The sequence below is a fragment of the Pteropus alecto genome, unplaced genomic scaffold (genome assembly GCF_000325575.1).
Source record: "Pteropus alecto unplaced genomic scaffold, ASM32557v1 scaffold45, whole genome shotgun sequence".
NCBI lineage: Eukaryota > Metazoa > Chordata > Mammalia > Chiroptera > Pteropodidae > Pteropus > Pteropus alecto.
In genome coordinates, this window is record NW_006442491.1 from 19,632,547 (window position 1) to 19,659,716 (window position 27,170).

The 27,170-nt window shown below is 41.2% G+C and overlaps 1 protein-coding gene across 3 annotated transcripts in view; it reads right to left on the reverse strand.

Moving 5' to 3' along the window:
• Positions 1-6,455: 6,455 nt before the first annotated feature.
• The window catches only part of COMMD7 (COMM domain containing 7), a 21,474-nt gene continuing 759 nt past the window's right edge, over positions 6,456-27,170 (reverse strand). Inside the window, exons 2-9 of one of the 3 annotated variants that reach the window (XM_015597199.2) lie at positions 21,903-21,953; positions 21,701-21,803; positions 12,874-12,930; positions 12,757-12,794; positions 12,200-12,290; positions 11,836-11,885; positions 11,394-11,442; positions 6,456-10,772 (exon numbers count right to left, since the gene is read on the reverse strand). In XM_015597199.2, coding sequence (XP_015452685.1) covers positions 10,696-10,772; positions 11,394-11,442; positions 11,836-11,885; positions 12,200-12,290; positions 12,757-12,794; positions 12,874-12,930; positions 21,701-21,803; positions 21,903-21,953 — 516 coding nt within the window. In that variant the 3' untranslated portion in view covers positions 6,456-10,695. Of the gene's footprint in view, positions 10,773-11,393; positions 11,443-11,835; positions 11,886-12,199; positions 12,291-12,756; positions 12,795-12,873; positions 12,931-21,700; positions 21,804-21,902; positions 21,957-27,170 lie in introns of all 3 variants that reach the window. The other 2 variants (XM_006921712.2, XM_015597200.2) reach the window with 2 other exon arrangements.

The following is a 27,170-nucleotide window of genomic DNA, read 5'->3' on the forward strand; positions in this document are numbered from 1 at the left end:
GAATTCCTGCATGCCTGGACCCTGCTAACCTCTGCCCTCATTACACTCCCCTCTGCTGACCTTCTCCAGCCAGTCTGGCCTCCTCATTTCTCAAACATACCAAGCATGCCTCGGGGCCTTTGCACATGCCACGCCTGTCTGCTTTCCATTCATTACATGTGGGGCTCGTTATCATCCTGCAGGACTAGGTTCCTTGTCACCTCCTCAGAGAGATGTCTCTGACCACCATAAGAAGCCCCCTTCACCCATTACCTATCTTTGCATGAAAACAGTTCCTATCCTAACCCACATTACAAGTTAATTATGTACTTCTTTACCTGCCTACTGTCTCTCCACATGTAGAGAAAGCCCATGAGGTTGGTTTTGTTCACGGGGCGTCCCCCAAGCCTAGAACGTGCCTGGTGCAAAGCAGACCCTCGGTAAATATTTGTTATATGAAAACTGAATGACTTCTCATTGTATACGATCAGAACTCCTCAGGCTGGCACTGAATCCCTCTATCCATGGAGCACACCCCCAAGTCGACCAGTTAAATGAGCGAACATGTCTTCTTCATTCATCGTTCTTATTTGATGTTCACGGGAGAGAGACTCAAAAGAGCACTGGAGGGTGGAGCCCAGGAGTTTGGAGCCCAGATACAAGGTTACTCTGCACCACCCACCCAGGTAAGTACCCTGACAGCTTGGTCCGTGGAAGGTGTATGAGAACATTCTGCAAGACACTCCACAAACTGCCGTTATTTCTATTCTCTGTGCCTCCAAGAGTGGCAGAGAGTCATCAAACACTCGCTGCTTTGTGAGAAGGGTTTCAAGCTGCGTCTGGGTCACCCTTCTGATCAATGTGTAATCAGCATTTACCAAGCACCCACCAGGATTCAGACTACGTTAGAAGCCAAGACAAATATATCCAAATGATAGGATCAAGGGTTCTTAATATTACATGTACATCGAAATCACCCAGGGTATCTGTTAAAAGCTCAGACGCCCTGATCCCTCCCCATTCCACTCCATGTTGATTTCATAGGTCTGGGCTGGGGTGAGGTGAGTGCCCAGGGAGACTCTGATGCACACCACGGGCTGTCAGCTATTCCAAGCCCTGGCCATGCAGTGACACTACCTGAGGAGCTTCTAAAAACAGATGCTAGGCCCCTCTGCTACCCGAGATCCTACAACTAGTGTTTTTCAAACGTTCCCCAGGTGATTCTACAGTGTAGCCAGGGTTTAGCATCACTGCCCAGATGCTTATTTTCTAGACTATTCTAGCTGCCCCAAGTCGGAGGACCTGGATCATCTTGTGGAAGGTGGATATTCAGGGTCAAGGCCACCCAACTGCTGTCAACAGCACAGTTGGTGACCTTGACTGAGTGCTTATTATGGGCTGTGCTGGACTCATCCCCAGCCCTTGGGGCCTTCACTCCCACTCAAGCCGGGAGACAGCTAGGAGGAGGGCAAGACCAGAAGGCAGGGCACAGATGCTCCTGTCACTCTCCTGCTTAACGCCTGTCCATGATTCCTAGGGTTTGCCTGGTACAATCTGGCCTCTGACTATCTTCCTGGCCGCCTCTTCTGCAGTTTCCCCCAACACTCACCCTGGACAGCCTTCATCATCTTTATCTATGTCTAGTTCTTCCACAAGCACCATGTCCCTTCCCACCTCCCTGCAAGGCAATGCTGTTCCCCTCAGGGGCACCATCACCCCTTCTTGCCCGCTTGCCTTGCTCCTGCTGGTGCCTCGTCCCAGTCAGTCAGACACGTTCCATCTAGGCTCCTCCGGTGTGCCCCCCACACCTCCTCCAGTGGGCATCTGTCACACTGCCCTGAAGTCACTGTCCACCTCCCTGAGAGTAAGGCTGTGCATTCCCAGCATCTAACACAGGCATATAGGAATCTCGGGGAGCAGAGAGTAAATGAGGGTAAGTTGTGTTTTCAGGTTACTTTGGCCAGGTGCGAAAGACTTTTTAGAGAATGGAGAGCCTCAGTCAGGACAGTTAGAGAGGGGACTATTCAGTACCAACCCAAAGACTAGAAGGTTGCCACAAGAATTGAAATCCAGGAATTGACAGGCTAGAAATTACCAAGAGATGCCTTACCACTTGGTTAAAATCCAGATTCTACTGTATACCAGCTGTCAGCCTTTGGGCAAGCTATTTGACCTCTCTGAGCCTCAGTTCCTTCATCTGTACAATGGAGATGATTATAGTTCTAACTCAGGGTTGCTAAAAGCAGTAAAATGAGCCAATGTATATAAGGCACTTAACACAGCACTTAACACAGGGACTCACTCAGTAAATGTTGGCAATTACTATTGTTATTATTACTCATGGAACACCTGTGCTGAAAAGGCCTTTAGAGATCATCTTGACGAACTCCTGCCTTTTATAGCCAGGGAGCCAACGCAGAAAAGAGGACGGTCTCACCAGCACTTCTAGCTGGCCCTCGCAAACCCGGAGCAGGACCAAGTCAACCGGGTCTCCATCAGGGCCACTGACAGGAGCTGGTGAGGGAGCTGCTGGGAATCAGCTGATGTGCTGGCAGGGTTCCAGCTTGGAGTTCCTAATGACTTGGAGCCTGACAGAGTCCCAACATCTCGGCTCTGTTTCAGGCAAAATCGCTGAGCATATTTTAGGATCAGCAAAAACCCACAATGCCGTTGGCTGAGTACTTTCCCTCTCCTCGTTGAAGCCCAGGGGTATTTTCTAGGAAATTGAGTCCATCTGTTTCTGATTCATTTGTACTTAACTCATCACCAGGCTGTTTTGTAAGAGCCCTTTGATGTGAAAGCTGCCTTATTCCATAAGCCTCTCTAAGCCTTTATTTAGTCAACAGAAGGTAAATGGGTCTCTCCAAAGAGGCCGGAGGCAGCTTCTTGATCTCCCTCAACACATGGGCCATGCGAAAGGGAAGCATTGCCCTAAGAGTTCCACTCTTGGAGCCTGTCAGGGCAAAGTGTCCACTCCCTGACTCTGGCCCAGCCTATAGCAAGGCCTCCCTGACCACTTGCCACCTCTCCTTGCCAGGCACTGTAACCCGGCGTACTCCTCATCCACCACTCACAGCCTGTCCACAGGGATTTACGATTTCCTGTGTGTTGCTCCAGTTTCTTGAAGTTGATTTCAAGTTCCTTGAGGATGAGAGGCCAAATTCCTAATTCTTTGTGCCCCCACCACCCTGGCACCATGCCAGCACACAGTCCCAGAAACCATTACTTTCAAACCAAAAACCCATGAAAAAGATCCAACCAGTATAAGGATTCTCAAAGGGACAAGGGGTAGAATATTTAAAATGCAAGCTGCCATACACATAGTAAGCAGCTCACAGAACTATTGGTTGAACTGAATGTACCAGGGATGAAGGGCAGAATCTATTTCCTCTTCCCTCTGCCACCTGGACAAAGCAGTCCACGAAGTCCCAAAACTGCCGTTTCATAGAGCAAGATGAAAAAAAAATCAGAGAGCCCCCTATCTGAGAGGACAAATGAAACTCTTCACTAAATTCAAGAGTGACTGAGTCAAAAGCTGCTCCTGGGGAAAGCCGGGGTATTTCAGGGGGTGCCCCTAACTTCGGGTTGATTTCAAGGCTGCACAATCTAGAGGAATCTCTTTTAGAGGTATAATCTTGGTAGGGCCCCCCACTAGGCTGGTCATATTTTTTTATGTAGTAAAGATGTACTAGGAGTCTCTCAAAGGCAGGGGATGGTGTATGAAGCCCAGGTGTTCTCAAATTGGAGCATGCATCAAAAAATTATCCTCTAAGGGATAGTTAACACAGATCATTGGGTTTCACTCCCGGAGTTCCCGACTCAGTAGGTCTAGAGTGGGATCCCCAAAATTTGCATTTCTAACAAGTTCTCAAGTAATGCTGGTGCTGTCGGTCTAGAGAGCACACTTTGAGAATCACTGGTCTAGCCATTCATTTAGTCCTGAGGTGAAAACTTCAGAGGTGGGGGGTAGCTACCTACTAATTTTGTTTTATTTCTCTTTTTCTTCAAATACTGTGGCTTAGGACCAACAACCCAAAGATAGGTGATAGTGGTGATGATGCACCACTCTGAAGCAGGCACTGGGCTTGGTACCCTACAGAGACCACCTCATTCAGTCCTCACAATTACCCTGTGAGGTAGACACTTTCTCCACTTTACAGATGAACCTCAATGGTGCAGAGAGGTGAAGCAAAGTTCAAGGTCATATACAGCTTAGCTCCGGAGCTGGTACACAGCAAGCGGCCAACATTCTCACCAAATGAGTGCATCTGTGAACACAGATGGTAAGGGGGGGACTTGAACCCAGGTCTGACTTCAGAGCTCACATTCTACCACATTAGCAGGAAGCATTAAAGGAGGTAATGCGAGCTCTGGGAAGGAAAGAACTAAAGCTTCTTTCTTTTCATTTTCTTTCTTTCTTCTTCTTTTCCTTGCCTCCCCTCCCTCTCCCTTTTCCTTTCCTTTTTTTCCCCTCTGCCTCCCTTCCTTCCTTATGGATTTTATGAAAGTAGTGACATGACTAAAGCTGTTCTGAATCTAAAGTATTGTCAAGATGGGAGCAGCGATAAAAAGAAATGGTAAGGAGCCGGCTCCAAAGGGGCCTTGAGAGAGAAGTGGGACCACCTGCTGGAGGAATTGAAGATGCCCAGGTGTGGGCCCACATCAGCCCTAGGGAATCATCACGGCCTCATTAGAGACGAGGCATCTAGAAATAATTCAGGAAGTTGGTGTGGAGGAAGTTCAGTTGTTTTGGCTGGAAAATGTTTTTTACAAAAAGATGTTCTTAGCAATATGGCGGGGGGGGGGGTGGGGAGGGAAAGGACTTGTTTTGACTTTTTATCTTTTTTCAGTTCTGTTTGAATGTTTTATTGTGCACCTTTCACATGTTATCACTATAAATAGAGCACATTAATTTATGCTTATATTGAAAAATTTGGACGCTACAGATAAGCAAAAGAAAAAATTAAAAATATGTAATTCCATGGCTGAGAAATAACCTCTGATAACAATTTCATTTATATCCACTTTATCCACTTAGTTTATTTCTCTGTAAACATTTTTTGCAAGAGTAGATTCACTTTAATCTTACTATCTTGTAACCTGTTTTTTTGCTTTTACATCATGACCATGATCCTTTCTATTACCATCTTCTTCAATATTAGTTTCAATGGCTGCATGCTATTCTGTTAGATACCTATACCATAATATATATATATATATATAACTAATTCCCTTATTGCCCGATACAAGACTGTTTTCAATTATTTGCTAATATAAATTTTAGTTTATTTTGGACTAGTACATTTTATTAATCATAGGTTTACACATTATAAATCCCATTTGAATCAAGAGATGATATTTTAAGATTCCTCCTGCTTTAACATAGGGTAAAAAATAAAATATTCTTGGAAATGTTTCAGTGGGGGTTTGATTTTGTAATACTTTCTAATTTACGTAGGTTCCGTTAAGACCTTTCTAATTGAAATTTTATGAAATGTGGATTATATCTCAGTAACAAACAAACAAAACCCTTTCTAGGACACAATAACTGCCATGTGTCCTCATGCAAGTGTAACCCGTGGTGTATCCTTTTTCTCAGACACTGGTGCAACAACACTCAATTCTCAGGGTGTCCTGAGTTTCAAAACAAGATGATGTATGTGAAGAAATGAATGCTGGAAACTTTAGTGATGTTCTTTATTCATAATTACCAAAGCAGGAAATAACCCTGTCCATCGGTCACCAGTAAACATATAAAAAACAAAAACAAACAACAAACACACAACTAGGATGTATCCACACTATGGAATACAGGCCAGGCTTAAAAAGGAAAAAAACTACTGACATGTCGATAACATAGATGAATCTGGAAAACATCATGCTCAGTAGAGGAAGTGAGGCACAAAAGGCTATATACTGAATGATTCCGTTTACACAACATTCTGGAAAAGGTAAACTGTAGAGACAGGAATCGGGTCAGTGGTTGCCAGGACTGGGGGTGAGGGGAGAGGGCGGACTATAAAGACTCATGAGGGAACTTTTTGGGGTGATGGATATATTTTATAACTTGATTGTGGTGGTGGTTACATGGTGGTTGACATTTATCATAACTCATTGAACTGTACATTGAAAAAGAGTGAATTTCACCGATTATAAATTATGCCTTAATAAACCTGACTCCCCTCAAAAAAAAAAAGCACACTGCTGTCCAAATATAAGGTATTATCCATCAGACATTATCTGTAGCACGTTTTGCAGAAATTCTGAAATGTCTTTGTGAAATATGACACATGTAAAAAAAAAAAAATACAGTCCAGAAAAGACCAAATACGCTCAGGAAAATATCTGTCATTGGGTTATCTCTCTTTTGAAAAGTCCATTTCTACACTGCAGTGAATGCTGTGTGTGAGGCAGCTAGCTAGTCCCACTGGGAAGCAGCTGACCACTTGGACTATTTGGGAATTTTCCTTGTCATCACCTGCTTTTTTTTTTTTTTTTCCTTAACAAAAATATCACTAGAGTAAAAAGAAACAACAGTGTCAGAACTGAACAGTGAACATCTTCCTCCAACCCCAACCAGGAGAGTCTTTTTTCCTCCAGGGAAAGAATACAGGTATTTCTGGTTGATCTTCTCTTGGCCTGACCATTGCCATCTTAAGGAACACTATCCTCCAAAAGTAAATAAAATATAAATAACCTGCAGCCAAAGACTAGGCTAACAGACAGCAGATTTCTAAGCAGAATAGGAACTATTTATTGAGAGTGAGCCGATGCAAAGAGGAAATGCTAACAGTAAGAAAACCTGCTCGAATCCCCCAGCAATGCTGCAAAATCCCTAACAGTTTATGGGCGGAGGGCTCTGATCAAGGCTTCTTATTCAGTAGATTACATTTGTGACAACATTCCAATGCAACAAAGGGGCTGGAATAGTTCCTGGAATTCACAATAGGATCTGAACTATAGCAAATGAGAGTGAGGATACAATCTCCTTTTGATAGAAACAGGGTCTTGAAAAGACAAACTGTTGATTATCTGTGTACATAGTTTATTGCCCTACTCCCACAGGGCTCAGGGAAGCCCTGCCCATAGGAGGCGCTCCAAGAATGTCTGTGAATCTGGGAGCCAGTGTTCCATTACTCTTAAAGGTAGCCCTTGGAGGATGGGTGCCCAGCCTGGCTGCCTTACACTAAAGACTTATCTATGATCTATGTTAAAACTGACCAACAAACAATCAAACCAACTTCCCAAGATTTCTTCTTCTAAAGCCAGGCAAGTTTGTTAACAGTCCTGCCATGGAGGATCTACCACAGCCTCATTTCAACTAGCAATAGGGTCTATTACCAGGTGTGAGGGGGCAGTGGAACTGACTGATACCAAGTGTTGGGGTTACTGAGCTGAAAAATAAGTCTCTTATCAAGAAGCCCACAGGCTAGCAGGGAGGAGAATCCTGGAAACAATTATAAAAGTTTGATAAAGAAGAGCTCACCCTTGGTTGAATAGGTATTGTGCTAAGTAATGTGCCCAATAACCCTGTGAGGCAAGAACTATACCCAGTTTACAAAGGGGAAATCTGAGGTTAGAGTCTTGCCTGAGGCCATACAGTTGGTAAGCATGGGGACCAGAACTGGAACCTGAGTGGTTTGACTACAGAGCCTGTACTCCTGGCCCCTGCAGCAGAAGAATGAAGGAGTCAGGTAGGCCCTTAGAAGTGTTCTGGACCTTACATCTTGAAGTGTGGGGTAGTGTTGTAGTCCCAAGAAAAGAAGAAGCATATGGCCTCATGGCATCAGCAGTCTGGTAGACTAGATGCTCACTTTCCAGGGAGCAGTGGAGATGGAGTGGTGAAAAATGTATGAGAGCCAGGCTGTGGGACTTGGTGTGCTAAGTTTGAACTTTACCCTGGGCACTCTGCAGAGCTGTGTTTGGATCTGTTGGCTGACATGAGACTTGCCCATAAGAATGCTCACGCAGGAAACAGCTGGATTGTAGGAGCTGTGAGGTGATTGGTGGTGGGGGCGGGGGGTGGGGTGGCATCAGGAAGCCATTGTTGTGATCCAGGTGGGGCAGGCAGGCACGAATTGGGCAGTGCAAGGAGCTCCTTGGTCAGAATCTATCCAGTGGCTAGCTGGGTCCAACTCGCACAGAGACCCCTGGCTAGGACCAGCACTGGATGATGGTTTGCTGGGCTGAATCCCCTTCAGGTCTCTCGGGACCCCATGGCTCGCAGGGCAGCACAGACCACTGGCCACTGACCAGTTTCATTTTTCTAGGCCTCCATCTCCCCATCTGTAATGTGAGTGGACTTAACTAGATTGTATTTAGGTGGCTTCCTGTTCTGACATACTGTGATTTTTTTTTTACACTGGATTCTAATGGTCTAATGGTCTCAAGCACGTGAGGTTCTTGGAAACCTCGTGGACAGTCTTGGATACTGTCCAAAGGCAACAATTTGCTCTTTTTTGGTATTGTGAACAGTAAACTTGCATAAATTGGAACAATCTCTATAAAAGTTGGTTTGGCACTGTGATGATTAACTTTGTGTATTAACTCCGGTGGGCCACTATACCCAGATATTGGTCAAATATTATTCTGGATATTTTTATAAAAGTGTTTTTTGGACGAGATTAACATTTAAAATGATGGACTTTTAAATCGGAATAAAGCAGATTCCCTTCCATAATGCGGGTTGACCTCATCTAATCAGTTGAAGGTCTTAGTAGAACAAAGACTAACTCCCCCGTTTCCCCCAGCAGACTGCCTTTGGACAGTATCTGCAACTCCTCCCGGGTCTCTAGCCAGCCTCTCCTGCAAATTTCGGACTTACCGAGCCTCCATAATCATGTGAACTAATCCTTTAAAATGAATCTCTCTCTCCACGTACAGGTGTGTGTGCACACACACTGTTGGTTCTCTGGAGAACCCTAATACCGGCACTATTTACCAAAACTGCAAATGCTGGTTATGACCCATCCACATATCAGAATGTGCTACCACCACAGAAAGAGATACAGACTGTGTACTGATATGGAAAGATCTCCAAGATATATTAAAAGTAGTTGTGTATAGTGTATAATCATCTGTGTAAACAACAAAAAAAAGAGTACAAATTTTAATTCCTACTGCTTATATGTGGGGTAAAAACCCTCTGGAAAGGTACCTAAGAAACTATCAGCAGGGGTCACCTGTTGGAGGAGGGCAGTAGGGGAACTGTGTAACTGGGAAAGAGCACAGAGGGGCTTTTTGCTTTATTCCTTTTAATACTCTTTGATAAATGAACATATTCTTTGACCCAGCAATTCCACATTCATATAGTTACCTTACAAATGTAGTTCCATACATGCAAAATGACATAGATACAAAAACATTCAGTTTCAGCATTGCTTATAAAAGAATGGAAACGACCTAAACACCCATCAGTAGAAAAATGGTTAAATAAATCATCCATTTGAAAACATCGTACATTTGGTACAAAGAATGAGGCTGCTCTTTCTCTTCTGATATAAAATGACCTCCAAGTGGAAAAAAGCAAAGTGCAGGATGCTGTGTGTGCAGTATACTACTATTTGTATGGGGGGAAAAAGTCAAACTCTATGCAAAAGCATGAAATATCTCCAGAAGAACACAGAATAAACTAGTAACCATGGTTGCCTCTGGGGAAGAGAACTAGGTAACTGGGAAATGGGGGTAAGAAGGAATTATTTTACACTGTATCTTTTGAATCATGGGTACATATTATCTATCTAAAAATTTAAAAAATTTCTAAGCAGGAAGGGAGAGGTAGGAGGAAGAGAAGTCCCGTGCTAGGTGGGGGTTAAGGTCATTTGAATACAAAGCACTGATATGTTCCGCTTTTCATGTTTTTAACCTGAGTTTCCCCTGAACTGCTCTTACAAATTCCAACTTCAGACAATAGCTAATTTCACTGAAGACTCGGTGCCTTCAGGAAAACCAGGAAGATAACTTTTTAAGATCAAAGCACTAGCTCTTTGCAAGGCAGATGACTCTTTAATCCATATATAAAGACAACTGGATGCAGACCTTTTCTTCAGAACTTTTTAATTCATCATCTAACCAACAGAGGTGGTCAGCTTGAACCCAAACAAGCTAAAACAGCCTCAAAAGGCCTGCCTCATTACAACGTAACAGGGCAAAACTGGAAATAGAGTTTTGCCTCAGTTCTTTTCAGAGTAGACCAAGCATGTATTTATACAGATGCCCCATTAAAAACTGATTAGCAATGCACCACCACCACAACCATAGAGTGCAGAAATCTCCTTGTGAGCTCCCCACGTGTGTCATTCATAGTCTGCCTCTTCCTCAGCCATAAACAAGCCCTTGTTTTTTGTGGGGGAGGGTGATCGGGGTGTATATTGCACGATGGCACCATTTGTTTACTCTGGAACTTTGATGAGGAGGTGACTCAACTTATTTCCTTCCCTGAATCTGAGATGCAATAGCCTGTTTGAATATCTAACAAGTGTCCTGGGAGATAGGTGGTGGAGGTTCCCTTAACAAAGAGTTTACAGGGTAATTGTGTAGGGCTCTTTAAGTACTTAATCCTGTTGTTTTTCAGAAACCTTTGCACCTGGCTCCCAAGAAGCAAGCAGGGCCAAATCAATGCCCCACAGGCCGGAGTGAGGTGCCTCTCGGAGCAGTCACCCAAGGAAAAGGAAGAGGCAGGGAAGGGGGTGATTTGGAGGTGCAGGGGGGCAGAAATCAGCTCAAACACTCCATGCTGGTTCTGACTCGCTCCATCTCATGCAGGAAGCTGTAGAACTGAGGCAAGGTTAATTCTGGGGGGAGAAAATTCAGCTTTAGGTAAATGTTTCTAATTCCAAAGAATCATCCAAGAAAATTAGTTTCTACCCAGAGTTTTTTTTTTTCTTTTTCGACTTAGTACATCCAGGCAGCTCTTGATGGGTAACTGATTAAAAAAACAAAAACAAAAACAAAAAACCAACCAACCAAACAAAAAGAAACACCTGAGAGCCTTGAACAGAGGAAAGCTCTCTGCTCCATAAAAAAGGAGACGTGTTTAAAACGACCTAACTCCACTGCACAGAGACGAAAGGCCATTACTCAGGATGTTCAATGTGACTTCTAGAGCAAGAGCTTCTTGCTCTTCAATCTTTGCCATCTGTCTACCACCCCCACCCCCACCCCCACCCCCACATCTTCCCTTTTTCAGAAAGGCTCTTCAACTGTGGGGTCGCCAACCTGCCGATGGCTTATTAATGATCCTTGCACTATCTTTTACGAGAGGAAAGGCAGTGGTTATAACACAGCTCAGTACTGACTTTTTTTTCTGGAAGTAATGATGTGTGAGCCCACTGAGTGAAGAGAACATAGAAGCAGAAAAAGTAGAACAAAGAAGCAGCAGAAGTAGAAAGGTTCAAATGGGTATCTGGACTCACCTATATACAAATTTTCAATTTGATTTCCTTTCTTAACCACCAACTTTAACTGATGGGGAAAAAAAAAAGAAATAAAAACTTTAAATTAAAAGGAGAACTACTGGGGCCAAGAAATTCTTGAAACCTGAACTTTCACTTAAATATCAAAGCATTGTTTCTGACTTGAGAGTTATACAGAAGCAGTCTTGACTGTCCACCACCAAAACTTCTAACAATACCCAAGATTACAGGAACAATCAAACTTTTAAAACTACCTGGATCTTATCAATCTGAAAGCAAGCATGTTAGTGACCATGTCTTTGGCTGACTACATTGCTCTGAGCTATCTAAGGCACTACAGTGGAACATCCATTTAAATGGATATTTAAAGAAACCCAGTGTAGATTTAATAACTTTTAATCAAGTCAAAAATCTACCCATTTTCGAAGGTCAGAAGACTTACCTGTAAAAAAATACTTCCCACTTTTTCCAGTTCGCTGCTCCCAGATGTCACTATGACACAAAAGAGAAAACTAGTAAGTGGCTGGTTGAGGACCTACTCTAAAGACCCTAGTCTTGCAGGTTGTGCAGCAGTAGCCATGTGCAGGTGAGTATGAGGACAGCAAAATGTGCTTTTCAGGAAGTTGACTTATCGAGAGCTGTGGATAGCGACAGCTGCTGAATGTGGATGGCAATACAGAGAAGCAGCTGCTGGCCCCAATGGTCTTTGAGGACCAAGGACACCTCTTCCCATTGACGTTATCTAAAAGCCTCTGCAACCCAACCCTACATACCCAAAGGACCCGAGACTGGCTTTAACTAGTTACCTCCGAATTTCCACTCCATATCTATAAGCTGGTTAATCATCAGAGTTTGACCTATGGCCCATCGAGCAAGGGTGGGGGCATTCTGCTTCCACTGCAACAAAAGCAAAAAGCCAAAGTCATAATGATGGGAAAAATCTCCCCTCTTTGTTCTGCCCCCAACACAGCCATGTTTAGTTATTTATAAAGTAGGAAGAATGTAGAATCAAGGGTTGGGTCTACATGAACAGATATGGGGGATGGGGGCATATAGAAAGGAAGAAGACATGTTTCTTTTCAGTCCAAGACTTAATCTAGGTTGGAACAACTGCATGACATTCATATTCAGTCAAATCAGAGGGATACACTAAAAAATGCACAAAACTTAGAGACACACTAAATAGTGCTATTTAAAAGCTGGGTATATGTCATTTGCATGAAACCAAATGAAAAATATTAAGCTGTGGAAATGATATAAAATGATTGATGGTTTTTCCTTAGTTGGCAAATCCCATTTGTTTCTTTTTGTGAAATAAAAGCAAGCAATCTTAATTAACCTTGATTAAGAGGAATCATGATACCTTTTCGGAAAAGTAAGTGGCTTTCTCTTCACTAAGACCTATAAGAGAATATAAGGAGACATTAATATAATAGAGCCACAAGGCCTGTCACCCTGAGCAACCTTGGTGATGACCTACCCAGAGTTATGAAATCAGCCTGGACCTGCTCGGCTGTGAGACTCTTCTTTAAGGCACCTGAGAAACGGGAAAAAATCAGTTGAAACGAGCAAATTGATTACTCAGTTGACAGTAAATATTTAATAAGCACAACCCATAGGATGTAGATAACAAAAGAAATATGCAAAGACTCAGCTCCAGGAAGATCTCAATCCAGCTGGAGGGGAAAGCACTCCTGAGACAAGTGGAAAACAAGACAGCCTGTTTTGTTTATTGTACAATGCAAGTGTGTAACCGCCCCTCCCCAAATTATGGAAGCCCTTAGAGACAAAAGAAAAAACTCTGTGAACTTGGGGATGGGGGCAACTGATCTGATAAGGCCACAGATTCCTGGAGCAAAGTGGGGGAAGCTCAATGTCAGGCTGGGCTCAGGGGCAACAGTCTAAAACCGCATTGTGTAATACATAACCACTAAACGTGTGGTTATTTAAATTAATCAAAATTAAATAAAATTTAAAATTCTGTTCCTCAGTTGCACTTGCTATTTCGAGTGCTCAATAGCACATGTGCTGAGTGGTGATGGTACCGGACAGTGTAGATTATAGCCCATTTCCATCTACATAGAAAGTTCTAGTGGACAGTGCTGCCCTAGAAAATCAGCTTTCAGGAGGTACATCCAGATGGACTAAACAGTTTGGCCTCTACACTTCACAGGTTATGTCCAAGGAGGCCACAGAACCTTCCCCTCAGAAGCCCTGGAACATATACCCCTATGGGAGCTGCTTTGTTCTGCCTGCAAGCTCCAATTCCTGAAAACAAAGCATTGCCAGAAATCTGGTCTTCTCAATGTTTAACCTGCAGGCTACAACCTAGAGTCACAATTTGGCAACCACTTAAAAATTTTTCCACTTCTTAGTCTTCTAGATGATGACTAATTAAACAATAAGAAGACATCCATCACCAACTCCAGGGAGGGCCCTGAAGTTATACCCTAAACCTAAGTCCCTACCCCCACATCACTCCAGAAAAACAATCTTAAAGGCTGTTATCCCCTGCAAAATAAACTAAGTAAACAAAGGGAGGAAATCTTTTATCTCCAAAATCAGACGGAGCAAGGAAGCCACAGGGAAATAAAAAAAAGACAAGACCCCAGGAAACCTTGGCCATAAAGGCCCTCCAAGAAGGGGGCCACTTCCTAGCCAATCCAATTAACTCACAACTATCACACATACATACACTCCTTCGTGTATATCCAGCTCAAACCCGACACTTTGCTTGATGATCCCAAAACACCCTGAAGTGGGTATTATTATTGAAACCTTTAATTTACCAGGAAACTAAAGATCAAGCTTTGCAGGGAGAAAATTTGGAAAAGGCACACAGTCAACAATTGCACTGTTAAGAATTTGCCCAACAGATATGACCCCCAAAGTACACTGAGATACACGTGGGAAGCTCTTTAGTAATGTCGGTAGTAGAGATAAAAAGTCGGGATAGCAGGCTGCTTTCGGTGCATCCGCACAGCAGCCTAGATATCACGGCGATTTTGTTAAAACTTAAGTCACACCATGTCTCTCTGTTCAAAATCCTCTAATAGTTCTGGTTGCGCTTACAGTAAAATCTGAAGCTCTTACAATGCCCTGCATGATCTGGTCTCCTCTAGAACTCCCAAGTTCTCTCCCTTGCTTATTCAGCTTTTCCTATAATATCCTCTGCAAGTTCCTACCTTCAGGCATTTGCCCTTGCAGTTCTGCCTGCTGAGGACACTCTCAAATAGGCACAGGGCTCATTCCAACACTTCCTTCACCTCCCCTTGAATCTTACCTCCAAAAGGCTCCCTGACCACTCTATTTCAAGTGCTGCTGCTCTTCGCTTGTACCCACACACTGCTGTACTTTTCCGTATTGCATTTATAACTACACAATTTTATGTTATATGTTTATTGTCAATTTTCCCACAAGAATATCAGTTCCACGAGAGGAAGGATTTGATCTCTTTTGAGTACCACTGTGGCCCAAGCTCCTAGAAAAGAGTCTGGCACTGTTTGTTGGTTGACACTCAATGAAAACATGCTTAAAGAATCCATACAAGGGAATACCATGCAGGCTTTAAAAAGAATGATGTGCAAAATGTAATTAAACGAAGAAAAGGAAAGGTAAAAAGTCAGCACAGTATGATTCCTTTTACATAATAAAGAGGGTATACTGTATATTCTTATTTATAGCTTTAATTATATCCTTATCCAACAGCTAAGTAGGCAGATGTAAGACATATTTCTTCTGAACATATCCACAAAAACTTAAGAGTAGACATCTTTGGGAAAAGGGATTGGGTGGGACTTCTCTTCCTTTCTGTTATTTAAAAATTTTCTAGCTGCATGTAGGTTTTTTTCTTTTTTTTTATGTGAAGGTGGTAAAATTGTGAGCCATTTTGTTTCCTTTCTCGTGCTTTTCTATTATTAAAAAAATGTTATTTACAAAAAAAAAAGCGCAATTTAAATAAATTGCCCAGGGCCACAACAGCTGGCAAGTAGCAGAGACAAGTAGCTTATAGGCCAAGGGATCCCTAAACCCAAGCTCTTTCTACATCAGGTCATTCTGAGATGTTGTTCCAGTGAAGCAATAACAGGCAATGAATGCCTGGACAGTGACTGACAACAAAGGCTCCCAACCGCAGGGACCAAAGGGCAAGCTCTCCATCCTGCCATTACCTTAGGCAGGAAGGAGCCATACTTAAGTTTATTTGCGTCATGCTAGGCCTCAGGCCCTTAATTCCTTCCTTCCATCCATTCATTTTTTTAATAGAGATGTAATTGACACATAACATTAAGCTTAAGGTGTTGATTTGATACATTTATATATTGCAATACGATTACCATAACATTAGCTAACACCTCTATCACATCCCATAATTATCCTTTCTTTTTGTGATGAGAACATTTAACATCTAGTCTCTTAGCAATTTTGAAATTTATAATACAGTATTGACTATAGCTCTTAACTTCCTTTTCAGCTTTCTCCTTTGGTGATTCCTTTGTCTTAAGCACAAGACAGTCCTGCAGCCCAGACCCTATACCAAACATAAAACTGTGTGAACTCCATAGCTGGCATTGCCAGAACATCACTAGGTGAAATTTGAGAATGTTCTTCTTTAAACACAGACAGACAACTATCTGGGATAGTTTATGAAGGCAAACCCTTCATCAACAGTATGGGGGAAAACACAAGTATATGTAGGAGTGAGCATTTCAGTTTTGTCAGGAAATAGGAAGAAAATAAGCAAACATTGTTCTAGCCCCAAATCCACGTAAACTTATTCAGTGTAATAAAGGAAACCCAAGGAATAGAACTAAGCCTTGGTGAAAACTCCTGCAGGAGGAAGATGGGAGAGGATGGTAGCCTACATTCATTCAGTGATTCCTACCCTGGTGGTTGACCAGTTGAATTTACCCCTGTGAGGCTCAATGGGGAACACAGGTCATGGTCACTGTGCGTGGATTTACTGTGCACCTGCTATGTGCCAGCACTGTGCTGGGAAACATTGATGAACCCAACGGGCAACGACCTCTGCCCTCATGAGGCTTATATTCTATTGGGAGGAGACAGACCGAAACAATAATGTAAAAAATAAGTAAACCATGTGGAGTATTATAAGGTGAAAAGTGCCATAGAGAAAAGTAATAAAAAGGAGTAAGCCTGGAAATCTTGGGTAATGTAGTTCTACAGCTGATTAAATACCATTTGTAACTACTGTCCAATGCTGGTTTTTTTTTTTTTTTGCCCAGCCAGAAAGAACTCTTCTGGGAGTGGGGAAGGGGAATTATCACCTTTTTTAAAAAAAGCATTAGTTAGTGAGCACCCACATAGACAGACATCTTGCTAAGTTATTAAAATAAAAACAGGCCTAACAAGTGGCCCTATAGCCAAGTTATCTGTAATCTTGTCCTGGAAACAACTCGTAATGATAATGACAATCATAATATCAGCAGTGGTACAGCTACCATTTATTGAGCACTTTATATTTATTATCTTTCTCCATTCTTGTAACAATGTATGAGCTACTTAATATAAGCTCTGCTTTCTCCCTAAAAAAAAAAAAATAATAATTCTTAGAGAGGTTAAGTAATTTGGCTCAAGGTTTCAGAGCTGTTAATTAGCCATAGTGACAAGTAAGCATACAAGGACCACCCAGTAATCAAATGCAATGTAAGGGTCAACTATAAACAAAATGTGTGAGATAACGGGAAAATCTGAACACTGGCTGCATATTTTAATTTTAGATATGATAATGGCATTACGATTTGATAAGGGTTTGAAGAATTCCTTTATCTTTTAGAGATACATAAGTAAGTATTCAGGAATTCATTCATTATGATATGATGTCTGAGAGATTTAGATTTGTTTTAAAATAATGCAATTTGGAGAGCAGAGAGGAGAAGTGGGTGGGGTACAGAAGAAACAATTTGGCCACGGGTTGATAATTGTTGAAGTCAAGTGTTTTTAAGAATTACATACTAAATAGTAAAAGAATACCATAAGAAATCCACTAGGCTTTCGGCCAATCAAGGGAGGTTCTAGCTCAGACTTTTCCACTGTAAGATCTAAAGCAAGTTACTCCCCTTCTGTTAGGGGTCTGCTTCTTTATCTGCAAGACAAAGTTTAGACTAGATCAGTGCTTTCCATAGCTTTTACCTGACCCTCCCTCTGCCAAAAAAAAAAAAAAAAGTTCCATGATTAACTGTTTCAGATACTGGTTAAGCAGGTTTCTTTACTGTAGGATTTTTCAGAGACAAAGATATGTTAATGTATGTGAATCTCCAAGGTTCCAAGGCTGGAGAGGTGGGAAGACAGTATTTCAGACCTGTCTGACCACTGAAGTCTTTTCTGAATGAAGACATCAATTTGGGGAAGACTGATCTGGAGGGTTCTTGAGGCCCCTTCAGTGCTAATAAGCTATGCTTCTACAATGAGGTCTTACTGCAAAGGCGGGACCGGGATGAGGGGAGTAGAAGAGAATGAAGGTCTTACATTTCAGATTAGGTTGGAAGAGACCCTGAGAGCCAAATTAAGGACTACAGACTTCATTATGCAAAGTAAATTGTTGGGAGAAGTGGCAGGTTCCAAGTTGCACTGTAGAAGGGCAAAGTAGAACCTGAATGAGAGAAGAGAGGTGGAGATGTTACTGCCACAACAAGGCATGGAGGGCCAATGAACTTACTCTGGAATGGCCGCCTCTGGGCCTGGGGAAAAAAATGACACATGAAGGCCAAGGGATGAGGAAGCAGTCAAGAGACTTACAAACTACAATGTCAGATGTGAGGAGACGCTCTGGAAGAAATGGAGAATTCAAGCAGGAAAACTCTGCAGGAAAACAGTCAGATTGCACGAGGACAAAAAGAAGAGTGAAACAAACAAACTGTTGAGAGCTAACTGAGAAGAACAGCAAATCTGAGACTTCAATTCTAGAACTTGAAAAGCTTGAAAAGCTTTGGGGCATTACATAGTCAAGAGGTGAATTCAGATCCTCTCCATTAGCTGAAAGAAAGTTTTATCTCATAATTTGATATTGAGGTATGGGGCTGAAACTAACTGAACTATCGATATATAAAGCTCAAGTTTAGCAAGTACTGTATTAAGTGCTTTACATATATACTCAATTATTCCTATGCCACCACCATAAACTGCTCTTATTAGTCCATTATTCAGATAAGAAACTGAGGCTCCAAGAGGCTGATTTGTCCAAGGTCAAATAACTACATTAGGTATCGTGACCAACAGTCAAATCCAGTGAACCTGCAAAGCCCATGTCTGGATTGGTATAGTATAAGTTCTCAGTATTCTCTGCATCTATAGAAAACAATCTTCTATAAACAGTGATAATCAATTCTGCTTGATAAATATACATCCAACATCCCCTGGGAGACGCACAGGATCTCGCAAATTCAGTCCACCTCACCCAACATGTACTAAGCACCTGCTCTACGCCATTAGTTTACTTGTAACTGTAGCTTCGGAATGTCGCACATGACTTCAAGAAACTAGCTATCTGTCAGAGCCATGAGATAGACACGTACAAAGCAGTATGAACAATAGAAAAGTAAATGATTATGGTTCAAATTGAGTGGCAGATAAAAAGACCCTATCTCAGTGGGTGAGAGGAAAGAAATACCGTATCTCACTGTGGACTCAAGTGGTTTAGGAAGGCTTTCTGAAAGAGGCGGCACAGGGGCTGTGGCTCAGGGGCTGGGAAGAACTCCAGGCAGACTGACAGGATAGACTGGTGTGGGGAGCAGAGATGAGAAAGATAAGAAAGAATGGAGGCAGGGACACTAGACAGAGGTCTCCTGAAAATCAGTGTCCATGACAGCTGTTGCAAAGATGGATCTCTACCTGCAGGCAAACCCATTCCCACAGGTGTAGTCTAGACAATGAGAATAAAGACTGCTGGTTCTGTACTCGGAGCACCTTCCCTACAGAATGCTCACATACAGTCAGTACACCAATGTGCTAAGGATGTTCACTGCAGCAGGTTTTTTGTTTTGGTTTTTCTTTTTTTAACATCCCCATGAATAATCTAAACTACCAATTTGTACTTCTTAATCCCTTCATCTTTTTCATCCAGCCTCCCCACCCCTCCTTCCCATCTGGCAATCATCGTTTTCTTTTAGGAGTCTGTTTCTGTTTTGTTTATTTTGTTCTTTAGATTCCACATATAAGTGAGATTAGGAGATTCTTTCTCTGTCTGACTTATTTCACTTCACATAATTCCCTTTAGGTCGATCCATGCTGTCACAAGTGCAGCACTGTTTCTAAGAATGAAAAGTTAGAACGACTAAAATGGCCGGCAATAGGAAATGGATTAACTAAAAGATACTTTCAGTCCAAGATACACTACAGCCGACAGAAGAATGAAGTTGATGTGCAGAGAGCTCCATGATGTACTAGGTATGAAAAAATGCCAGCTGCAGAGCAATTCTATGGTTTACTAACACCTGTGAAAAACAAAACTACATGAATGTATGTGTATGTCTGTCGGTATTCGTAAAAACATAAAAGGACATACGCCAAAATCACTGTGATTATCTCGAGACAAGAGTGGGATGCCAGTAAAAGGGAATTTTCACTTTCGACCCTATAGAGCTCTACAGTGTTCTAAGTTCACAATGAAGATTTACTCCTGTGTTAAAAAGACTATAAGTTGCCATCCAGCCCTGTGGTTCACATGCCTTTAACCTGCCATGAGGGCAAAGAATACAAGAATCACACAAACAGGATCATAAATTTCACAGCTGGAAACCTCGGGGATGATTCAAACTCCCAGAACCTCTGGAGACAAGACTGGGCAAGGAGAGGATCTGAACTAGGGTATGCGAAGGTACCTGACAGTACCCCAACTTTCAGTGAACTGATGGGCTGAAATCTTGGGAAAATCGGCTTATTACTGATTTTTAAAATGTACAAACCAGCGATGCTGTTTTACCTCCACTCAGCCTAGTCAACATGTATTTTAAGACTGGGCTCAAATGTTGCTCCTCTTTAAATAAAACATGTTCTTTAAGACTGGGCTCAAATGTTGCTCCTCTTTAAATAAAATTAACTTTTAATTAAATTGACAAATTAATTCTAGCAACTTTTTAGATAATACATAGCCAAAAATAAACAATTAAAACAACCTGCAGTTCTACTACACAGATATAGCCACAGTTAAGTCTTTCTCTTTCTCTTTTTCCTTCCTTCCTTCCTTCCTTCCTTCCTTCCTTCCTTTTCTTTCTTTTTTTTACAAAAATAGGACTGTGGTAGAAAGCTTTGTAAACTACTATTTTTAATAAACAGTATATTGTGAAAGGTTTTCCAAATCATTACATCTTCTCAACAGCATTTTTTAAAATTACAACATAGTTTGAAAAAAAAGGAGCAACTTTTTACTGAGGTATACTATGCTAGGCATTTTATTTACATTATTTAATTAATCTTCAAAAGCCGCCCCCCCCCGCTCACACAAGCTTAGATGGGGTAAACATGTTAAGGAGGGATTGTTGCTAGTGGTTGGGGGAGATGGGTACCTTGCCAAAGTCAAACTACTTATCAAGTGACAGACTGGGACTCACAATGAGGTCCACCTAACTCAGAACTGTGAATTCTTGACCGCCAGGATGTTCCCCAGAAAAAATGGACAATAGCTCCTTAGACCAATCACCAGCTGCAGCGTAATTTGACTGTTTCTGATTTTTCTCTATCATAAACAGTGCTGTGATGGACAGCTAAACCTTCGTGATCACCTCCCCCCCCGGCTAGAAACTTCCTGACTACTCTAGGCACTCTGCTTCTGGAACGTCTGTGGCAAAAGACCTACCTATCTTTTTAATTTTCAATCCATTCCAATATTTTTCTAAAATACAATGAAAATTAATTCCTAGAAATAAGAAATGAAAAAACACAGATAAAATACCAGCCCCAAATGGTTAAAAAAAGTTTATGTTATATATATTTTACCACATTAAAAAAAAATTCCAGCCCCAATTAAAAAATGATTAGATTCAAGAGACTTTGTCAAATTGCTACAAAAATTTCTAAACGTTTACTCTCAATTTCTGTGCTTATTGCGTAGAGGACCAGATAGCAGTTTGGGGACTGAAGCCAGGATGCAGGCTGTACTTTGAACTGTACCTCTATTATACCACACCAGGGTTATCTGTTTACCTGGTTCCCTACCTAGACTGAGACCCGCCCATGTCTGGTTCACTACCGAATGCTCTGGCTCAGTGCCCAGAGCACGCTTGTCGACTCTGTGGACTGAAGGAATGTTCAAGTAATGTCTCTGACCTCAGCTGCTGAGAGAGGCTACTCACCATTTGGAACCAGAAGGAGGCTTTTTACGATGCTTCTGAGGGGGCCAAGGCTGATCTGATTGGTGGTGGCAAATTCAGAGAGCTGAGCCAGGAACCTTTCTACCTGCAGAGAGAGAACAGCACAAACCAGGCCTTCACTTTCGAAGCATCTCAGGACTACAGACCCACACTCAGGAACTCTACTTATCATAAAATACTTTACCTCTTTTGGCTCAGTTAGGAAGTGAAAAAGCACTTCTGTCAGGGCTGAGAACTGCTGTGAATAGAACACAGAACATCAGTAAAATCCTATTCCTGGTCAGTGTTCCCACATCCCATCCAACTATAGACCCTTAAGAGAGAGAGAGAGAAAAAAAAACCCCACCAGTGTTGATACTTGTTTCGATCATCTTAAAGTTAAAAATAGTCACAATACCCACCACCGGTGTCAATATATCTATGTCGCTATATTGTCTGAAAAACTTGTATATTTTATTTGGATACTTGGGAGATACACATGTGCACACATATATCTCAAGAGTCCAAATACACACGAGGAAATACATACACGGCCTGAAAGGGAAATTCACTGGAACACTGGAATATTAATAGCAGTTACTTCTTTTGTTTATACTTCCACGTATCATTCAAACATAAGCCAATCCAAATATGTAATTTCTCCCACCCCCACACGTAAATGGTAACATACCATATAAACTTTTTCTCTATCTAGCTTTTTAAAAGCAGCTACTTTTGTGTGGTGAGATTTTGGGTGATTTTTAATTTCTTCTGTTTTGTCTGTCCATATTTTGTTTTTTTCACCCATAATAAACATGTGTGTATATACTTTATTGTTTTATTACAATATTTAATATATAATAAAATGGTAATGTTTAACACTTTATTATATATTGTCTTAGAACAGCCTCTTATTCTTTTGTACATGTAAATCTTCTCTTTATTGGTATTGTAAAGGACTGGATGTTTGTGTCCCCCAAAATTCCAATGTTGAATTTATTACTGTATTTGGAGACAGAGCCTATGAGGAGGTAACAAGGGTTAAATGAGGTCAAAGGTGGGACCCTAATCCCAAATGGCTGATGCTCTTGGAAGAGGAAGAGACAACAGAGCTTTCTCTGTGTGAGACACATGTCGTGTGAGGATGCATGAGAAAGCAGTTATCTGCAAGCCAGGAAGAGAGGTCTCACCAGGAACTAAATCTGTTGGCACCTTGATCTTGGATTTACGAGCCTCCAGAACTGTGAGAAATAAATTTCTGTTGTTAAAGCCACCTAGCCTATGGTGTTTTGTTATGGTGGCCCAAGCAGATTGAGACATTACTTTCCCTTGTTTCCTCCCAATGGACAGTGCGGGGCACAGTGGGGAAAGCTAAGACACAAGAGTTTAAAAGACCTAGATGTGAATTGGTGTTTTTGCTACTGACAACTCAAGTGACCTTGGAGAAGTCATTTAGCCTCTGTGTCTTAGTCCCCATAGGGAAAACAAAAGTAATAATACATAGCATCCAGAATATACTAAAGGTAGCATAGGCAAAGCCTCTAGGATAGAGGCAAATGTTAGCAATTATCATGGCCATAATTAGTCACTATACCATTTGATCCACCTTCCTGAAGCAATACATTAAAAAAAGATTACATGCAGATACTTTAGCTCAAAGTCTCCAAAGTTGTACATGTGACATGATTGCCAAATGCACCTGCCCCTTTTGCTATGTCCCACTAAACTCCACACAAACTCCTGGCACGGCTCTGTATTATTTTATTCAAAAATGTATTGTTTTAAAATTAGTCTTTGAACATATAAAAAATATGTGCAAGGTTTTGAAAAGATCCAACTAGCATAAAAGATTATAAAATGTCTCTTTTCCCCTGCCCCTACCTCAGTCCCACTCCCCAGTTATTGCTAACACCTCTCTTGCTTTCCCATTATTTTATACTGAACCCACTCTCTGCACCTTGCCTTTTTAAACTCAAGTGAGCAGATATAAGTCTACCCAGCTCTTTTCACAACTGCATGACATTCTATTATATAGTTAGCATAATTTAGCTTCCTGGAGATGGCCATTAGTGTGTGTGTGTGTTTTGTTGGTGTTGCTATAAACAATCCTGCAATGAATATCTTCCCATATATTTCTTTGTGACATATGTCTATAAGATAAATTCTTAAAATGCATCCTAGGTCAAAGGATATATGCATTTTGAATTCTGAAAAAATGTTGACAAACTGACTTATAAAGAAGTTGTACAGATTTACACTCCTACCAGCCAATGGCATAGAAGTGTCTGCTTTCTCAAAACTTGAATATTCCCAGGAAACATTTTAACCAATGCTGATCCAGGAGTGGCCTTTCTGCAGTATTTATGATAGTGGGTATTAACCTTACCTAACTGTTGATTCTATAGAGTAAAAACAAAAACATTCAGGACTGGCTTGAGAATGTATCTTCAAACTATTTGTTAGTTTTTCATTAATAATAATAACATTATTATTATTATTATATTATTTTGCTGGAAATCGGTGGAGCTGTCAAATCTTTGGCCAACTGCATTTCCTATGCCACCCAGCACCTTCTAAAAAATAGGACGGCTGAGAAGCTTCCAACTGCTTTTCCATTTCCAGGTCCCAGCCTAACATTCAGCCTAACACTCCTTGTGAGGTCTCATCCCCCACCTCCCCTCTTAAGAGGGGCCCGAAGCTAATCTGGTCCTTAGGCTGCTACACACCCACATCCCTATCTCCACTCCAAACCCTCCTACTCCTTCAAAGCCCAGGCCAAGATACCAGACACTCCCAACAAAAAAGGGACCTACCCAGATTCTTCTGAAGCTCCCTTTTGGAACCTCACCTGGGGGCACTTAGAATTTTCAATCTTGATAAGGAACAGGAACAGGAACAAGTTTTAGCAGAGATGGTTCCTTGTATGGCTTTGTATGGTCACAGCAACTTAATTATTATAAGGAAACAGTTTCAATTGAATAAATCTTCCCTGAACACTTTCTCCCATTCTTTGCCTTTGTACCTGCACAGATGTCTCCCCCTGGAAAGTTCACCAGCCTCTATTTGAAAAATCAAAATCTTAACTATTCTTACCAGTAAACATGAAAAGATGCTCAAGGTCACATTCTAGAGAAATGCAAATCAGTAAAACAAGGAGATACCAGGTTTTTTTGGTTGTTTTTTCATTTATCGGATCTTTAAAAATAAAAGTCTGATGACAGGAGTCCTGGTGGAAGTAGAAAAAAACAGAAATGCTCACTGCTGATGAGAGGATAGACTAGGGCAACATTTCTGGAGGGCAATTTAGCAATCTGCATCTAATTTTTAAATGATCATACCCCTTGACCTAGTAATTTCACTGCAAATATACCCTTTAGACATGTTCAAAAAAATAAACTCAGACACATTTACACAAAGCAGTTAGCTGACAGCATTGTTCACAAAAACAAAAAAAAAACTGAAAGCAATATAAGTGTCTATTAATAGGAGACTGGTTAAATAAATTATGGTAGATCCATTTCAAAGAATGTCATGCAATCCCTTTTATGTACAAAATTTTTTTATGAGATATCTAAATATGATGGCAGATACAGACTTTTTTTCCTATAAATACACAAGAAACTATTAAAATGATGATTTCTGGGGACAAGAGAAAAGAGTTTTAATTTTATACCTCTGAATACTGTTTGAATTGTCTAACGTGTGTATGTTGCTTTCATTTATAGCTAAGTGTAGGCCATGTTTTTCTTTACATTTTTCTAAATTTATCTCATAATCATTCTAAAAGTGATTATTTTATAAATCCACCCATTTCCAAGGTTCCACATGACCTAGGACATCAGAGAGCACATTCAGATACACTTAGTACTGTATTTCATATCCATTTTCTGACCTGCCCTAGTGAGTCACAACTTCCCCAGCACAACAGGCCATGTCCATTAGTCTTTGTAAACATCACTGGGTTCGGTGGCTAGTTGGTATATAGTTGGCATTCAGATAAATATCCACTGAATGAGCAATAAATGGTGATGCCTATATTAATATAATGATTCTTTTTTTCTCATTGGGGCCTAGGCCTCAGATCTCAAAATAAATTCAGCTAATAGTGGGTACCAAGAGAAGTTTGATCACACAGCAATAGGGGAGAAAACAGCCCAAAGGATTCTGGTAAGTTGCTTACCAGGAAAAAGCTTTCTGTATTAAAAACAAAGGTAGAGGTTTAGACTATGTTTCAAGTTAGAAAATGAGTCAAGCTCTGACCTTAAAGGAAGTGGTTTATATTTTCTATGACTTCCAAGTTGGAGGTAACCTTAAGGATTAACCTACAATCCAGTAGTTTAAAGCTTTTTTTTTTTTATTATAGTAAGCATACAATATTATATTAGTTTTGGTGTATGTTTAAAGATTTTTACAGTAGTCTTCCTTATTCCCTAAATGGAAGTCTTCCAGAAAATGCTGACACAAACAAGTAAAAACTAAGCTACCTGGTTCGGGAGATCATCTACAAAGCTCCGTTCTAGTGTGTTTAATTCCGCAGGATATGAATGAAGTCAGACATCCGGTCTTGAATTCCTGGCTCCACTAATTCTGGGCTGTCTGACTTTAAACAGGTCTACTTATTTCTCTCAATCATTTTTCTTAACTGTAAAATGGGAATAAATAACGCCTAACATTTAGCGGTTATACATAAAGCACTTAAAATAGTGCCTGACACATGGTACATGCTCAATAAATGATAGTTATTTTTATTTAACCACTCTGTAATTCAGTATCCTCACCTGCAAAATGGGGATAACAATACCGACCTTGTAGGGTGGTCACAAGGGCTCAAAGAGTTAACACACATAAAAGCACTTAGAACTGTGCTGTCCAGTATAGTGGCCACTAGCTAGCTACTTGTAACCACTGAGCACTTGAAAAGGGCTAATTTGAGATATGCTATAAATGTAAAATACATACCAGAATCAGAACTTAGTACCAAAAGTAAAATATCCCAATGATATTTTTATATGAATTATAAATTGAAATAATATTTTGACATAGTGGATTAAAGAAAAAATATTAACTTCTTTTGTTTTGATTTTTAAATGTGGCTGCTAGGAAAATGTAAAGTTAGACATGTGATTTGCAATTTATTTCTACTGGACACAGCAGCCTGAAAACCTGACTGGCATTATAAGTACTGTCACCATTACTTTATGAGAAAACAGTTAAGTTGTGGGAGATCTGAGATGAAAGAAAAAGCCACACTCTCTTGGGAAGTTACAATCAGTAACAGAAATGCACCTTTGCAGTGGTGCTGAGAAGTGTCACTTTAAGCTATTTATTTTGGCTGTCTTGGTGGCATGAAAGAGGCATCCCAACCAGCGTAGGAGCAGGAAGCCTCCAAGGTTGACTGGCTAGCACCAGTGGCCTGCGAAGGAACAAACCGGCTTTGCCAGCTTCACTACCATCAAGGCCGGGCCTTACACAG